The 18,809-nt window shown below is 32.4% G+C and overlaps 2 protein-coding genes across 7 annotated transcripts in view; both read left to right on the top strand.

The window, feature by feature from the left end:
- The first annotated feature begins 1,062 nt into the window (after positions 1–1,062).
- LOC139996285 (polycomb protein Sfmbt) lies at positions 1,063–9,621 on the top strand. 4 transcript variants are annotated; one of them, XM_072020558.1, is made up of 10 exons: positions 1,063–1,141; positions 1,683–1,951; positions 2,051–2,285; positions 2,368–2,567; positions 2,637–2,831; positions 2,948–3,212; positions 3,305–4,041; positions 4,235–4,490; positions 4,900–5,249; positions 5,499–9,621. In XM_072020558.1, the coding sequence occupies exons 1-10, from the start codon at positions 1,120–1,122 to the stop codon at positions 5,826–5,828; spliced, it is 2,859 nt and encodes a 952-aa protein (XP_071876659.1). In that variant the 5' UTR covers positions 1,063–1,119; the 3' UTR covers positions 5,829–9,621. The 4 variants fall into 4 exon arrangements, with proteins under 4 accessions (XP_071876659.1, XP_071876661.1, XP_071876660.1 ...); XM_072020560.1 differs by having other exon boundaries at positions 1,105–1,141; positions 1,659–1,951; XM_072020559.1 differs by lacking the exon at positions 1,063–1,141 and adding an exon at positions 1,148–1,290.
- Positions 9,622–11,236: 1,615 nt separating this feature from the next.
- The window catches only part of Crp (transcription factor cropped), a 160,829-nt gene continuing 153,256 nt past the window's right edge, over positions 11,237–18,809 (top strand). For 2 of the 3 annotated variants that reach the window (XR_011802184.1, XM_072020576.1), the window contains exon 1: positions 11,245–12,367. Coding sequence is in view for 2 of the 3 variants with exons in the window: in XM_072020576.1 (XP_071876677.1) it covers positions 12,285–12,367 (83 nt within the window). In the remaining variant the exon portion in view is untranslated. Of the gene's footprint in view, positions 12,368–18,809 lie in introns of all 3 variants that reach the window. The other variant, XM_072020577.1, reaches the window with a different exon arrangement.

Genomic DNA, 18,809 nt, shown 5'->3' with positions numbered 1-18,809 from the left:
AAAGAGCATGATTTAACATTCTTTTTGTTTATATTTCATCGTTTGGTAATTGAAGTTAGATAGCTAATGAAACATGTTTAGGAAAAAAGTTACTATCTATTTCATAAAAACAGTGCAGTTTATTAGAAAAACAAAGACAATTGAAAATAATTATCGATGTTTTAAATGTTTCAATTGTTCTAAAACATAATTGTTCTAAAACAGCTTCTGTAAGTATATGTATATGTATGTCAAATTATAATTGCATATTCGTTATTTTCTTAGTATTGATTATCCTAGTTAGAAAATGAATAAACATAATTTATACTAAAAGTACTTATTTCTTTACGAAAATTTAAACAAAAATGTTACCCTTAAAGTCTTTAAAACGATAATTATTATTATATATGTATACAAATTAATTATATATAATATATGACAATGTATTTAGTAAACAGTACATGAAAGTATCTCTGTTTGAGATATTCATAGTATGTCAGGCATATGCAAAATGAGAACCTCTTATCTTTCATGTTGATTTCTCACGACTCAATTTTCGTACAGTTTTCCCTATGCTTCAACCTATTTCGGTAATGAATGTCGAGATCTGTTTATATAATCTTGAATGAAACTTTTAGAATTTAAACATATAATATGTTAAACGAAGATGCACTAAACTTTACTTACAGTCATATAACTTTGTATTTATATAAAATTAAATAAAAATGAATAATATTTTACATAATAATTTACTAATTTTAAAGATAGGGAAAAGGTTATATTTTTGACAATTATGTTTTTTAAGAATAAACTATCTCATTAAAGATGGTTAGAATTATCAGAAAGGATCATTATTAAGAATAATAAAGTACCAAAATTGGTTATTTAAAATTTTATCGTAAATAAACAAACTTATTGATAAATATGATAGAAAATAATTATAATTATAAAATAACCAATCTTCTCCCTACTTCCTCATTGTTCATCGTACCAGATTCTCGTTATTCAAAATAATAATAAATAGGAAATTAAAGTTTTGTATATACCGCCAAATTTGTATGATGTCAATGATTGATATCAGGTGGCGTAACAATTTGCACACCACTTGAATATACAGGAGTTTTCTGGCTCTGCTTTGTCATGGACATGCAAGCTTCTAATGGTTCGTACTTGTTTTCCTACGCTATGTGATATGCTCGCGCGTTAAATTACATCGTAATTTATGATTCTGGGACTGAATACTTTACACAGGATATGGTGTATCTCCAAAGAGAAACTTCTTCTTTTGAAACATGTTTCCCAGTGGAAAAGGTTGAATAAATGTTGATTTTCAAAGCTTCGGCGTCGCTTTGAGAAATAAATCATATTGAGTTTTTTTTGCACATTTTATACGACATAGAATAGAATTCGGATGCGATAGTATCAATTCAAAAAACTGTTTTTGTGTAATAAATTACGTTCTGTATAGTAATTTGTTAAATGAATTCTTTTGTGTGTACTAAAAATCCTTCGACCTATTAAGCATCATAATTTAATCGAAATTGCAGTATTTGTAGAATATACTTTGTCCTACATCAAATATTGTTCGTTCAATTGTAATATCCTGTTATTCGATGCTAGAAGATATTAATATATATAATCTATCTAAGAGTAATATTTCAATCATTATGTGAATATAGGAATGGATATTTGTATGAATTCAGTGTATGCTTCCATCCCTGGATTACCGGAACTAGGGATGGTATGGATGGGAGATATGATGGTACATGGAGAACCTACACATGAACTTATGTTGGATCCACGTCAAGCTGAAAGTCCTTTTTTCCCTCATGGTTCAAATCCTTATGAAAATATTAGAAATCACCAAATTGCACCTACAACTATGGTACGATATCTACCACCACAGTTCCCTAATGAATGTTCAGAGCCTGATGAAGCTGTAGAAGCCGTCGATTCCCAGGAAATACAACAGGTAAACTCTAATACTTTAAACACATATATTTTAATTTTACATTGTACCTATAAGTAATATGTACACAGTAATATTTACCATCATTATCGTTGTTTTCAGGAATATGATTCACAGTCTGAAAGACAAGAAATGACTGAATATTTGACATTAGAAGATTACATTGGTGACGAAGAACGAGAGCAAGTTGTAAACAATGCAGCAACACAAACTACTCAGGATAATCGCAATAGGAAAATAAAACCTATAAAGCATCCTGGATTGGTTTTAAAGACACCAATTGCTTATCAACCACATACAGATTTAAATTTTATTCCCATTCGTAAGGATGGTATAGGTTAGATATAGAACTCAAGATTATAATTATAAATTATAAACTTATTGATGTATAATTGTAAACTTCTATTATCTTGTTATAGCTGTTTGCGAAAAATGTGGTGCTATTGGTGTGAAACATGCATTTTATACTAAAGAACGACGATTTTGTAGTAGAGCATGTGCAAGATCTTCGGAACATACAGCTCCTACTGCTGATTCTACATATAGTCCATCACATTCTGTAGAGGCACACGCATCTGTAAATTCAACTTCTCCAAACGAGTCTAAATTAACAAAGAATGTGAGTTACATGTAAAAATAAGTTTTTAAAAATATGAAGAAGAAATCATATATTTTTTAAATATCTTAGGTCATAGTACAAGAAGAAACAGACATAAAAGAATCTTTTGAACTAGAGAAAGAGAAAGTTATATCAGAACCAGTAATGCCAGAGGATTTACCTGTAAGAAGAAAAAGAACTGCTGAAATGGCAGGTTCTTATGATTGGACCCCACAATTAACAGAACCTGGATTTTGTGCTGCTCCAGTATCTTGTTTTAAACATGTCAGTCTTCTATACAATGTTAATATAGTACTACATAACTTTTAATTTAGATTCTGATATTTTTGCTACTATACTTTGAATTTTGTATAGATTTTATTTCAATTTTCATGTTTCAGGCACCTATATCAGAAATATGGGATAATATCACAGTTGGTATGAAAGTAGAAGTGGAAAATACTGATTGCGATGAAGTATGTGAAGCTTTCCCAGATTCCTTTTGGGTTGCTACTGTATTACGTATATCTGGATATAGAGCTTTGTTAAGGTATGAGGGTTTTGGACTCAATGATGATAAAGATTTTTGGGTATCTTTGTGCTCGAATGACATACACCCTGTAGGTTGGTGTGCAACCATTGGAAAACCTCTTATTCCACCTAATAGTAAGCAAACATTTATGATGCTTACATTGTTATGGATCGCTCTTTGTTTTTGTACAAAATTTGTAATAATGAATCATAATAATCCTTTACAGCAATTGCTGATAAGTACAAAGACTGGAAGGATTTTCTAATGAAACGATTGACAGGTGCAAGAACACTGCCAACTAATTTTTATAATAAAGTTAACGATAGTATGAAGTCGCGTTTTAGATGTGGATTTCACTTGGAAGTCGTAGATAAAAATAGAATCTCGCAAGTAAAAGTAGCAACGATACAAAAAATTGTGGGTAAACGATTACATGTACGATACTATGATTCACCACCCGAAGACAATGGTTTTTGGTGCCACGAAGATTCTCCTCTTATACATCCTGTTGGGTGGGCAAAACGGGTAGGACAAACGTTGGATGCATATCCCGAATATTTGGAACGTGTGTCAAAATCAAAATTGTGTGAAGACGACGCAACTGAAGACCTTTTCTATGTGCCAAAGAACCATCATGTACATCTTGGATACACATTTCGAGAAGGAATGAAAATAGAAGCCATTGATCCTCTTAATCTCTCTGCCATATGTGCAGCAACAATTATGCAAGTTTTAAAAGAAGATTATATAATGATCCGTATAGATAGTTATGATGAAGATGCAAGTGGTGCTGATTGGTTCTGCTATCATTCATGTTCACCTTGTATTTTTCCAATTGGATTTTGTTCTCAACATGGATTACCACTTACACCACCAAAGGGCTATGATCCTACTACATTTACATGGGATACATATTTAACAGAGACGAATACTATACCCGCTCCTGTGCAGTTATTTAATAGGGTAACTACAGAAATAATTTTAATAATGTAATAAACATTAGAAATAGTATTTTTCATAGAGGTAATAAATCTAAGAAATATTATAAAAGCTTTATAGAAATACAAATTTTATAGGTTTTGTACTATTTATTATATTTCGTATTCATGTATAACTATATTCATTGCTTTTCAACATATAGAAATTTTCATTATAGGAAATACCTCAACATGGATTTATTGAAGGAATGAGGCTCGAAGCAGCTGATTTAATGGATCCTAGATTAGTTTGTGTTGCTACTATTACTAGGGTGATTGGAAGGTTATTAAGAGTACACTTCGATGGTTGGGAGGACGAATATGATCAATGGCTAGATTGTCAGAGTCCTGACATTTATCCAGTTGGATGGTGTGATTTGGTTGATCATAAATTAGAAGGGCCCCGTGTACTCAATAAAAACACTAGTCCTACTGGTAAATACTTGTTTCATATTCTAAAAAAATGTTGTAGTTTCATATTTTAACTCATTTATTGCCAGACAAATTTAGAGTATCTTGCTCTAGGTGCCAAGATTTTATTAAAAAAAAAAAAAAAAAACATGAAATTTCACAAAATGTAATATTTAGTTGCAGATATAGTACTAAAATGGTTTTTGCAGTAATTTGAAAATGAAAAAAATCACTGCGAGATAACTCGTAATCGGCAGTCTTGGTACATACACTTACTACCAGATATCTTGTAGTTGGCAGTGAATGGATTAAAAATATTTTCCAGAATGAGTTTTGTTTCAATATTATTAATATATTTGTTACTATTGTTGTGTGCCAACTTCTGTTTTCTTTTTCTAATGTTATAAATGAACATGTTCATTTCATTTCTTAGTAAAATCACCAAGAGGCCTTAAACGTAAAGCTAAGAGAAAAGTGAAAAAAAGCAGCAAAGTATCTTGCGCGAAAAACATTCTACCTCGACACAGTGAACGTATTAGTACGGCTCGTGAACGCGAACGAGAAGTAGAGCCAGCCCAAGGAATAAAAATCGAAAGAGAACGTGACTTGGAAAGCCTACCAGAACAAAGAAACAGGGAACCAGAACCAGCAGAAGAACCAGCTGGACCTGATCAAACTTTACCTAGTCCTACTACTGGACAAGGTCAAGCATTAAATGATACTCAAAGTGAGATACAAAGCCCTCCACCACCAAAAGAACGAATTGCAACATCGTACATTAATGTAAATATATTTTGATATTTTTATATTAGAGATGAATATTAATTAATGAATATTAATGATTGATTAGATATAATATTAAACTTTTGAATTTCCAATTCTACATAAAATATTTTATATTTATATAGTAAATTAGTGAGAATAACGTCTAGACATTTATGCATTTATTATTAAATCTTGTTAAATTTTTGCTGAATTTTACATATAAAAAAGTTTTAAATATGAATATTTAGAGTAAATGGTATTTTCCAGGTAACGTCTGCTTCTAGCAAATACATCCCAAGGCTAGCAGATGGTGTTCAAAAGAGTTCTGAATCTGGTGAATTAGTGCCATCTGAGTGGAATGTGTTTGATGTTGCACAATTTCTTCGTGTTAATGATTGTGCAACATATTGCGATAATTTTAGTAAACGTAAGATAGATGGAAAAACTCTATTAACACTCACTAAGGACCAAATAATAGACCTAACCGGTTTTAAAGTTGGGCCTTCTTTAAAGATATATGATCTTATTCAACAATTGAAAATCAAAGTGAATCCAGCTCAGGAAAGGTTGAAATTAGGATTGAAAAAATTATTATAACAAAGATAGTACATAGATAATACCATGAATAAGTTCCATCATTGCATACAAATAAACATGGATTTACAGGTAAGGCATATAGATGCAAATAATTAAAAATTCATATTTCATCATGGTTATATACAGTATTTGTTATATACTTTATTAATAAAATATGTGTGTGTATGTATATTAATATTCATATCTACATACACATATGAAATTAGGGAAAGGTAAAGATAGAGATCCTGCTCTATCACTTAGGATGTAAATTTGGAAAGAATACCATTTATTTAAAACAGAAAAAGAAAAAAGCCACAAAAAGACAAAAGTGTGAGATATTTTGTTTTGGAAAATAGTTAAATATTATAAATTAAAAATATAATTTGAAACTTATTTATTTATGCATTTATATACATTCAAGATTGGGGTTAGGTTAAAATTAGTGTTTGATAAAATATTACTTTTAATTTATATCTCTTTCAAAAAATCGGTTCTTACAAAATCTGATTATCTGTAAATTACTTTTTGAAATAACAGAAATTGGAATGCCAAACTACTTCTTTGCAAATTAAAATACAATACAGTAGCTATTGTAGTGCTTGCAAATAGATAAATGAATTCCAGAACTGAATGAAACATATTTAATACATATTTATAATTTCATGGAGCTTGGACTAAAACTAACGTGGTATTTGGTAGAGGATACAAGATTTATTTTATATTAATATTTACATGTATATATAAATTTCTATATAAAATATCAAGAGAAATTCATGCATACATATTGCATTTAAACATTCTTATATATATCAGAAGTTATTTTATTATTTTGACAACATTTCTTTTACAACGCCGTTATTTGTAAATCCATGCTTTCACATTGCACTAAATTGATTACAGATGCATGAACCACATTAAGAAGAAATATACTAATGTATATTTAAAGATTTTTTTAAACAAACAGAAAGTTAAAGGGTGTAATTTAAAAGAGGAAAAATTTAGAAGTAAATCAACAAAGATATATAATATTTAATACGAAAAAGTAAAAAAGAAGGTAGTAAAAATAAATCATAAAGTACAAATTAGTTTCCAAGTATCAATTCATTACAGCTTCAATCATATTTGCCTTGACGATATCATTCGCAATACTAAATTAGTTTTATATATTTTAATAGATTTGTTGATTTACTCTCTACTGTAATCAAGAGCTACGCGTCTGTACATAATTAAATAAAAAACGGAACGGTCAACTTCTAATCTTGTAAATATAGCATTTAGCACAGTATTAGGTTTAGCTCGTTTTTTTGAAAAGAAAAGGAATGAAGAGAATGTAACCACAGTGTAAAAGAAGCATAACTATTAGAAAGTGGTTGATGCATTTGTATAACACATATTGTATCTATATATAGCTTTATAATCATTACAGTAAAGTAAATCAAACCAGTCGAGTAAAGTCTAAGACTGACTTGTCTTAGGCTCTTTAAATACTATTTTTAGTACGATAGGGTAACATTGTTACTCTCTTTATTTATTCAATATCTTGGAATCTCATGGGGTACCAATTCAATTTGGTTCCTAAACGTTTTCTTAGCAGTTAATTGATATAACATTGGATATTTGACTAATAATCACTTAGATTTTATTGTGACGATACTTGTTTCTGTTTATTATGTTGATTAGCTATTTCACATTAGCAATGTAAAGAAAATTTATTAATTTGGAGAAATATTATATGTCTATATCTGCTGATCGAAAGAAAAGTAGTAAAAGTTTTCTTGAAATCATCATTGTGTACAAATTGGGAGGCATTATAAATAGTGTTATAATTATAAACTGACAAAATTTGGGTTCTGTTTTAAATACACTAATCACATTACTGTGAGTACAAAAAAAGAAAAAACAATATTACTTACAAATTAAAAATACAAATAATAACAGATTTCTACGTGTTTTATCAATCAATTTTAGTTTGAGAACAAAATAACGTCCGTTCTAAAATTTAACACTTAGCCAACCGAATAGCGGAGATCTCCCCTCTGTGAAGAACATCGCTGCGTGACCGAACGGGGAGATCTCTCTTTTTGACTTTAGCAACGCGTTTTCTTCATATTTTTTTTTTTTTTTTTTTTTTTTGTTATTATCAGTTATTGTTTAGCTGGATTTGTTCCCAATTAATTGCGCCACTTTTTCTGCTTTTATAAAGTACAGTATATAATAAAATACACCAATTTAGTAGTGTTAAAATTAATTAAAAAGCTACACTATCAGTTATGACTAAATAAAGTTATAATTGAACGATACCACACTGTAAAAAAATATTAAAATGCATTATGAATTCTTAATTTCACGTTCAAGTCGTGTTATTTATCTTTAGTCATCTTTAATGTCTTTAATTCTACCTACATTTTTTTATGCTTTTAATATATATTTTTAATTTGATGTTTTGTATAAACAATATGTGAAATCGTTAAATAAAATCATTACCGCAAAATATAATTAATCACTTAAATAATTTTTACACTTTTGTTTTTTTAGTAGTGAATATTAGTCCTGGATACTTGGAAAAATGCACGGTGGCTAAGTGTTAATATAATATAAAAATCCAATATAAAAATATTAATTTTTTTGGAAGAAATTTTTTTTAATTTTTTGTTCGATTTTGAAATGTGAATATTACAAAAAAATTTTGTTCTGATTAATACGTTGAATGCCACGGGGGTCACCGGTGATCGGCGCGCTCAGATTTGTAGAAATACATAATTTGAACAAATGTCAATAGTTATAAATTTTTTATTATTACCATCGTTACTACAATGGTGTGACGAAATTAATGCAGTATAAAACATATAAAAATAGTTTTATTTATACATGAAATATAGATCTATTATATGTGCCCCTCGTCAGTGGCTGTCGAACATGGGAAAAACCTGCTTTTTCCGTGTTTTACTTTAATGAACAATAGTCCTAAGGAACGTTTCGACTTGAAAGATGTTTGATTAATATTATAAATATTATATATTTGAATAAGTATGACCGAGGGATGGATTATGGTTTATGGTAGGTCCCGGAACGTAAAAACATAGAACAATTATTTAGCAACACGAAGAAACAATATGAGGTGATTGATAATCACAAAAAATAAGTGAATCGCACGAAATTGCACTTCAGCGCCACGGTGGTCACCGGTGACCTCAGTGAAATAAATTCATTAATGATGATTTTACGCCGTAACATATCTCTTGTAGGTAATATTTCAACATCATACGTGTAGCATAATAAAAAATTCATCGTGGCGCCACGGGCAATCCCTGTAAAACTAGCGTGGCATACAACGTGTTAAACAAATTATCTGTTTTATAATGATCAGATAATTTCAAATATACAAACACACTAAGGATGAAAAATCTAAACGATATATGTATTTATGCCAATTTTTTTATACGAATCATCGAGCATTTGAATGATACTATACATTAATTCAAATAGAATCGAGCAAAGTCTAAATGTGCACCTTTTCTGAAAAAGATATTACATATAATCAGCCAAATAGCGCTGATTACGTAGCTGTTTTATAAGGTATTAGTAAAAATGCTTCGTGATTTCATATTTACATACGTATCATATGCAATTTGCATATTGCATATATGCGTTCTGCGTAAGCCATCAATTTGGCCGAGGAACTCATATATGCGTTTGGCGAAAACTGATAGAGCCGAAAGACTCATATATGTGTCCCACGTAAATGCGTCGCTATGAGCGACAAACTTATATACGCGTTCGGAGAAAACAACTGATAGAACCAAAAGACTCATATGTGTGTCATTTTATTTATCCTATGGAGAATCTGTGCATGTACATATGTCTAGAATTTGACATCTTGGAGTGTTATGAACGAAAATCGCGTCTAAGCAGAAATGTGCGCTGACAATTTTAAATGACTATCGTGGCAGCAGCTCGGCCCCACGGAACGGTTGACTTCGAACTGTCTCGTTCGTGAAGGGTTAAAGACATATTTTAAATATGAGATCAAGACGAAATTTACTTATATTTCCAAAGTTGCAAATCGAAAAATTCAAGATAGAATTAACCATTTTCCGGATTAATGAATGAAATAGAGTAAGAGAATGAGGATCGAAAAAACTTAATATTATTTTGATTTACTAAACTGGATTTAAGGCGTATTCATAGTTATCTTTTTCTAAATCATAACAATATAAAACCATCATTTTTTACGATGTAATGTATAATTAATATAAACAATAACTATGAATACAGTCTCTCTAAATATTATTTTAGCCTGTCATTATATCAGAGTATGAAAAAGAAATTCCGCAGATAATCAACAGTATTTATCGATAATGGTAAAATAGGTTCAGAAGTGAGAACATCTTTTATTTGCTCTTTTTATTTGTAAGTTCATCACTACTATATTTCATTTTATAGAATTAAAGAAAGAATGATTACGAAAATAAATGTTTTTCACATATATTGTATAAAAAAAAACTATTTGCAAATAATGATGGAAGTACATTGTTTATATTAAATCATCTGAGTGTTTGTATTTCGGTTGCCGTTCCGTTATGTTTGCATGTGCAATCGTCGACCGCCAGATGGCATTGGCTGCACGACTTTTCACAACTTATCGATTTAAACAAGCTTATTACAATTTCTATAGGAAAATTATTTGAAGAATATTTTATCGAAATTTTATTTATGGAAAATCAAATTATTTAGAGAGTCTTAGGAAAGTTATTAATTTCTAGTAATCGACGGAACTAATTTACATAAGATCTTGTTGAAATGTATTATTTTTTATACTTATATTTTTATCTTTCACACATTGATAGAGAAACATTCGAAAGATGTAGCAATTTGTGAACGAAGACAGTGCATTAAGATCGTTTACAACTTTACAACAAAAATTATACATACATACATAGTTAAAAGTACAAATAGTCAGTTCAAATTATAAAATTACATTATTTCGATATTCAGAATACAGATAAATTGTTAATGAATATAGTAGAACATTTTTTATTTATTATATTGGTTTACACATAGTTTTCATTTTTGATTATTCATCTCTGTATCGACATAGAGAAATGCAGAACGAGGGACTTAGGATGTATGATACGTGCGAGGAAGCAGCGAATTTTTATTGTCAACTTTCGTATCGTGTAACATTGCGCAGAGAGCTCGTTGAAGGACCAGGATAGAAGGTTGTTGGATGTGTACGCGCGCGGTCACGGCTATACAAATGGTTGGGGGTTAGTGTGCGTGGGTTTAGTTTCGCGAAGGTGGGGGAAGTGGGGGAGATTGGCGTATTCTATGGGCGGGGCCTCTGCCAGCTGGCAGATGTTTCCCGCGCGGCCGCGCCGTTCCTCTAGCGTAAACCTACGCAGCGTGAAAATAGTCCCTTCTAAAGCGATAAATATTTCTAACAATAGCTCACCAAGCAGACAGCTAACCACACCAGTGATTCGTCGTTTGTCAGTACATAATCTGCACTCAACTACCTGCGGAAAACTGTAAAAAATTGGTGTCAAACTGAAGATGAGCTGATGTACGATTGGTCCAAAGAGAGTCATTGTTCAGGGCAGAGTATCATGTAGCGTTCACCCTAACCGCGTACACTAAACTTGTCATGAGTGTCTCGAAAACGCTCCTCCAACGTTCGACACTGTGAATCACGTCTATGTGTTGTGCTTCGTGGAAACATAAACTAGATTGAGACAACAAACTTCACCGTGTGATTATATTTTCGTTTCTGCATATCGTTCCTACAGTGCGCGAGTGTTATTTGCCTCAAGTTTCATGACAAAGTTTAGCATGTGCCACGTGATGATTCGGTGTACACGGACGGAATGATTCGCTTCATGACAAGATTCGTGAGATGATTTATTTGAAATGTAATATCAGTTTATGCAACATCGGACATTATTTATCGTAATTTTCGGTACATTAAACGAACATATATAATTAATCAAGAGTGTTATCGTGTAAACGCGATAAAAATAATTGGTGTCAAAAAATAAAGGATTTCTAGTGTATATAAGATTTGAGAAAAAATTTGCAGTAGAAAGTGGCAGATGTCCAAAAGGGTATCGAATGAACCATAGGTGTTGACGGCACTGAAGCCGGCGGCGGAGTGATTCGCGGCACTCTGTGGGGGCCCTCAGCTGTTTCCCGCCAAAGATCGCCATTACAAAACGCGTTCGGGCGTTGTGTGTGCGCCGCGCGGAGTGGCTGTCCCGTGGACGAATCTCGGTGCGTGCCACCGCGGTCTAAAAAGTTAATTAACGAGTTTCGTGGAGGATTTGCGTCACGTTTGCGTGAAGTGTGCGCGTCGATTTTTTTCAAGTGGAGTGCTGCGAAAGAGAGAGAAGCCCGTCGTCTTTTCGCTGCCGTGACGACGGCTGCTGGGACGGTGCGGGATCGCGCGGCGGGATTCTCAGTGCTGCGGACCAACGAGATATGTCAGTGTTTGGTGGCGAGGATCGTATTCTGCTCGAGGAAATTGTCGAAACCACCGAGGAACAGGAAACCAATTTGTGCGGGTGAGTCTTTCTCTCATTGATCACAGAAAAAAACGACGACGTGGAAAACGTGAAATTGCTAGGAATGTGCACGGCCATGTGTCGACTGGGAAAACTCGTACCGAGTTACATATGCGTTCGCGTGTACGTCAGCGTTATGTAGTATATAGAGCGGTGCGGTTTGACACGCCACGTCATTTATGACTTCAATTCTGTGAGTGCGAACCGCGAAATATGATGGCTGAATCAAAAATCACTCATGTCACTTTTATCATTAAATCCAAATTTATCTAATTTTGTTTCATAAATACTGCGTCTAAAATGAGTGACTAAGATGTCTAAGATGTCGCATGCGTCGGATCGCGAGGGTTAAATACACGTAACGTATTTTTGTGAATTTTAACCGAGATGATACGAATTTGTCAGCAGAGGAAGGCGTGCTCGTCCTCCTTATCAAGTCATGCCGATTCTAACAACGTTCAGCGGCAATTCTTTCTGTTCGCCATCCCAGGCGTTGTTAGCATAGATGTCGACGTCGCGGTGGCATTGGCGAGACTCGTAATCGTGACACGGACGTAAAACGTGTGTACAATACAAACAAAATCCTAGTAGGCTCTCGATAGCCAGCTGTCGCGAAGCCGGCCGGCCGGCCAGCCGGCCGGCACAATAGTCTTCGCATTATACGATGCTACTACGTGATATTTCCTTGAGTTATAAATTAGAGACTTTTTTCTTTCTTTGAAGTTAGTGTTTATTTTTGTTGTTGGAATGATCGATAGAGGCGAGTTGGGAAATATTTTGCGAGGTTGTATCAAACCGGACCTTCCATGCGTTCACGCCCAAACAAGCATGGCGCGGGAGTCACTGCCGATATATCAATTGTTTTCTAACAATATAAATGTAGAATTATTGCGAAGAATTGTAGATTTCGAAATTGTTACATAGAGTCCTTCTTCGTCTTATTTAATTATTTGTGATGTTAGTAAATGACAAATAGATGTTAAATTTTTTTATAGCTTGTGTAAATTAATTTTCCATATTTTCAAATATTTGTGTATCACACAATATTCTAAGAAAATTATAAGAATGTTTTCCATTGTCGTAATTACGTAAATTAATTTTAGTTATTGATGTTTTTGAATATTCATACATCAGAGTACTCTGTCGTATAGTATATTATATTCTAGGAAAATTGTAGTAATTTGCTATGACGAGCGTAATATAAACAGTAACTGGATGGTTACGACGCGGTGTCGTTATTAATCGCTTTCTTAGAACGTTATCTCTGAACAGGTTTAAAATGCATATACGGTATTCGCGTTTGCATTAACTTTCTATGTATTCGTTCCCCTCGCGACGGTGTTGCCATCATGAAATCTGTCATCAATTTAACATCATAAAATCATCAATCAACAGAAGTATCATTAAAAAATTATGAAAAACACATTCTATTTAAGACGTAATGAGTACGACGCAAATTTAAATTGGCACGTACTTCTAGATTATGTTCATGGATATGAATTGAATATCATAAAAATTACAGAATGGTAATTCGCGGTAAATGGTAATTGTGGCAAAATATAGAACAGACATGTAAAGTTTTTTATAATATAGAGAAACGAAGGAACAATTTCTTTCTATACAGAATTCTGAAAATTCCACGAATTCTGGAAAACCATTTCGTAATATTACGTATATGGATATGTAAAGTTTTACAATATAGAGATAAATTGTTATTATCATGGCGTAAATATTGCATGAAATAGACACAATTTATTGCACTACATGGAATTTTGTAAGTTTTTCAAACTCTGAAAAAGCTTTTCACAACGTTACGCATATGCAAAATTTCACAGTATACAGATAAACATTGTATGAATCAAAGCAAACTTTTCTTTCAATACACAATGCTGAGGTTTCTTTAGATTATTGTTTACACCAGGGTTGAAACTAAGTGGCATGGTGTTTAGTATCACTTTGCAGCAGTTATAGAGAAAAAGGATGTAAAAAGAAGGGAAAAAAAAACAAAAGGACGAGGAAAGCAAGTTCCTTTGTATACGGCCGAGTGACCGACAGACCAGCCAGGTTATATACTATGTGCGTTACGTAAAGCCACGTTTGTTGCACAATAATGGGTCTCTATAAATAACTCGAAGCATGCCGCATCGGCGCGACTTCTTGTTTACATACGCTCATCACCGCGCTGCATTACGTTCACTTACACTTTACACGGATAGGCTTCGATCTATCGTGTCTAGGCTAAACGTGTGTAAATCGTGTTCAAGGTACACAGTCTGCTCGCGTGTATTTATGAAATTCGCGAACGTTGACTACTTGTCGATATTACACCAGGTACAGCGCCTCGTATGCTTTCTTTGTCCGTTTGGTTGCGCGACGTGCACGCGATAACGCGCGTAGGTAATGCGAGAAACTACTACGGACGATATGCCTGTAATATATATATTATATATTACATGTATTATATATATGCACATATACACACACACACACACACACTTGGTGTAAAGGAAAACTGTACAGTGTACGCCATAATTGATATAGAGCTTGAATGAAGAAACGAGGGAAGACGTACGATTTTACATGTGTATGAAAGGCTCGTTGGAGGTATCAAGCGTAAATCATTGCATTAATGCACGCGGCATACCTTACGTTTACGCTCGCGGTATGTTTATGTCTATTGTTTTTTTGTTTTTTTTTTTTTTCTTGTTTTTGATGGTTAGATCAGTATGAGTGAATAATGATGAATGTAGGTATGATGGCGAGCATGTAAATAGGGAATATGTTTATTTGAGAATCTAAGTATAATTGTGTTAAGCAATGTCACCATACAAATATATGTATAAATACATTTGAGTAAAAGTTCTACATGAACGATCTAACCTTACTTTTACTTTCTTAATTTTGCTTTACGCCTATTTCCGTTGTATTTTTGCTAACAAAGAGTGACAGCAGTTTGCATTTTAATTACATATGTAGAAACCTAAATCTAATTTATTTTACTATGAAATTAAAATTATACTATATGATCAGGTAACATTATATCGTATAAAGAAAAACTTGAAATTAAAAACAAACAATTAAAAACAGATTAAAAGTATCATTATCTCATTTTTACCAATCGGTTGACGGGTATTTAGGTACTTGATCAATTTTTGACTTACTCTTTTACATAGAAACGTTTCCTTACTGCATGTGATTGCTGAAACACCCCATAATATAAAATATTGACTACTATCAGCAGACGCACCGTGTGCGTCCATATCAGTAAATGCGTAAGTGTTAAATCGTCATTCATAGCGTTTTTTGGTCTTACTTCTTTTCCATTTGAAAAGTGAAAAGGATAGTCGGCTTATTACGAGAACATCTGATATACTTACCGTTTATACTTAAAATAAAATACAATATTTAGTATATAATAAACGAAGAAAGTAATTTTGTATCATTATCTCATTTTTACCAATTGGTTGACGGGTATTTGGGTACTTGATCAATTTTTGACTTACTCTTTTACATAGAAACGTTTCCTTACTGCATGTGATTGCTGAAATACCCCATAATATAAAATATTGACTACTATCAGCAGACGCACCGTGTGCGTCCATATCAGTAAATGCGTAAGTGTTAAATCGTCATTCATAGTATTTTTTGGTCTTACTTCTTTTCCATTCGAAAAGTGAAAAGGATAGTCGGCTTATTACGAGAACATCTGATATGTGTTTATCCTTTCATCACACGATCCAGTGTATCAGCTGATTAAACGTTTTGCTATTACATAATCGAGCACGATTGATACATACTTCACCGATCATGATAAATTTTCTCTCTCTCGCGGTTTTATCGCTGCTTTGTACGCTGATCAAACGTTTCACATATATACGCAATGTGTCATTTAGTCGTTGGAACGATGCGTCACGAATTTATAATTATATAGTCGGATAATTATTGTCAAATATTAGTCACTTAAGGCGTTTCGATGTTTTTACACTGCTCGAAGCGTAGATGGAAATGACATTGTAGATTTAAACGATTGAACGATTAAACACTGTGTTATACGTTTCACGGTGTAGAGTTAATATTTTTATTATGCATATGTAATATCATATCGATTTACTAAAACGTATAAAACAGTACAATAACTACTTTATAGAAAGATGAGTTATTCTATAAAAATATCTAAACATATATTTTAATATAGCAATAAAAATATCGTATTTGCATAGTCTTATAGTTTATGCTTGTATTTTCTGTCAACCTTGTTTTACTTTTAAAACAGTATTTGATTAATCTTCTCACTATACAATATAATAACTTTGCATCGAAATATTTGAATTTAAAAATATAGAGATTTAGGAATCGAGGAGTAGAATATCATAATAATAAAAATAGCTTTGCGTGCTATAGGTGTACGAAAACTTTCATAACTTTCCTTCGCTTTCTCATTGCCTACCAGTTATCGATTTTATTTCTCTTTCGATCGCTGTAACCATCAAGAAAACATCAATCACGGTCGATTCTAACAAAGTTAGGTTACATATTATTGGGTTATTAATTAATAAAAAAAAATATCGAGTTACCGTCCACCCACCACTTAGTTTTTTCTCTATGACATGTTTTATGCACACGTACACACAAAGCACAGATATAATTAATGTCGCTCGATGCCCTATCGATTTTCTTTCAGTATTTACGTCAGCTAAACCTTTGTCGATGTGCGTGTCATGCTGTACTTATTAGTTATTATCACCACATCGTTTATCAAGCGTTGGAAAATAAAACTCGCTCGACTGATGGTACTTTTTCGTTCGCTCGTTTGCACGACTTAATAAATCGGTCGAGCCAATCCTGACCACGGTCAACGTGATTGCACCATATCGTACGTAGTTGCCTTTTTACGTATACATGTGCTTATAACACACCTAGTTATATACACGTATTATGTACATAGTACTACGAGTAGCGATGGGATCAAGTTCAATACGTACAAATCAAATACACTATCCAAGGTAGTTAGCTTCATACGGTTGGAGGAGTACTCGTAAGATATAGTCAAGTATTCGATCTTTAACAAACTACTCTCAAACTTCGGATACTGAACTTATAAATTCGCTAACTTCGAAATACTCGAACGTTTACATTGTCAAATTTCCAAACTAAAAAGTTACTATGATAGTTCTATATACGTTCGAATTTGCGACTTACATACTTCATCCTGTTATTAGTTACGAGTAGCCAATTAGAGCAACAAAGACAGCCGAATGAACTGCACAGGAAATAAGAAAGAGAGATAAAGAGTTTGAATTGCGCATTGCGCTTGCACCAGGTCAATCTCCGTGTATGAGTGCACTTGTACTTAATGCAGAGTTACATACGTAGTATGTATGTACATACCGAAGTGTCGTGTCTCTTCTTTTTTTTCTTTATTTATTTTCCTACCTTTGATTTTATGGATTATTTCAACCATATATATACTATGTATGCGTCGTTTGACGCGGTTAATGGTATTAAGCACATAATAGCGACATTGAAGTTATTGTACAGAGTCATTCATTGAAAACAGGCTGCTTTAATGTCGTGAAAAACAGTGACGATGAAAACTGGATGATTCGATTGGTGTAACGTGAAACGTGCCTTATGTTTTCGAGGTCGTTCATTCTTTTTTTTTTTTTTTACTTTCTTTTACTTTTTTACTTTTTTTTTTTGTATATATAACGAAAAGCGAACGCTTGACCTTAAACTTCTTTCCGGCGATCTTTGAAGTTAAATTTTTCTAGTTTTAAAGTAAATTGAATTTGATCTAACTTGAGTTTCTCGTAATTTTGAGTTTCAATATAGTTATTTGAAATTTGTTTTGTATTTCACTATGATTCAGGAGCATCTTGTAAAAATCGATCGAGTAAATCGTATTGAAAATTTTGGAGGTTTTAGTTACTTTACTTTAGCTTTGTTTTTCTTATATTTACAAAATAAGTAAAAGATTCATAATTACTTGACTATGTGATTAGAAAGTGATCTTTAAATGAAGTTTTAGTAGCGTGTAATTATACACATAGAGAATTATGAAATGGAAGGCTGGTAGATTTGTTGGATTTATGCAGAATATAAACAATGCGGTTTAGCTTATAGGTATCGTGAAAAATTTTCTTATCATATCTGTTAGATATGGTCTATATTTCTTAGTGTAATAAGGAACATTATACGAGCGAAAATACTAATGGACTTATAATTGTTTTGAACGTCATTGAAAGAGTATGTATACTATCGTATTCCAAAGTAAAATTGGTTTCTGGCATGTTAGTACCCGAACATTTTTTAATTTACTTTATATATATTATTATAAATATATACGATCATTTATCACGGATAAAGAAAAAAAGATATTAAAAGAAGAATTGTTTACCTTCTGAAACTACTTACTTATTTATCGTTGACCTTTAAAGTATGT

This window comes from Bombus fervidus, chromosome 17 (assembly GCF_041682495.2).
Source record: "Bombus fervidus isolate BK054 chromosome 17, iyBomFerv1, whole genome shotgun sequence".
Lineage (NCBI taxonomy): Eukaryota > Metazoa > Arthropoda > Insecta > Hymenoptera > Apidae > Bombus > Bombus fervidus.
The sequence above is the reverse complement of the archived record's forward strand: the minus strand, read 5'-3'. Positions and strand labels throughout refer to the sequence as shown.

Bases quoted from the DNA above. Each gene is read 5' to 3' on its own strand.
- LOC139996285 (XM_072020560.1), top strand. From the start codon at position 1,120: ATGGACATGCAAGCTTCTAATG. The intron at 1,952-2,050 runs GTAAACTCTAAT...CGTTGTTTTCAG, and splicing joins ATTCCCAGGAAATACAACAG to GAATATGATTCACAGTCTGA. The intron at 2,568-2,636 runs GTGAGTTACATG...TAAATATCTTAG, and splicing joins AGTCTAAATTAACAAAGAAT to GTCATAGTACAAGAAGAAAC.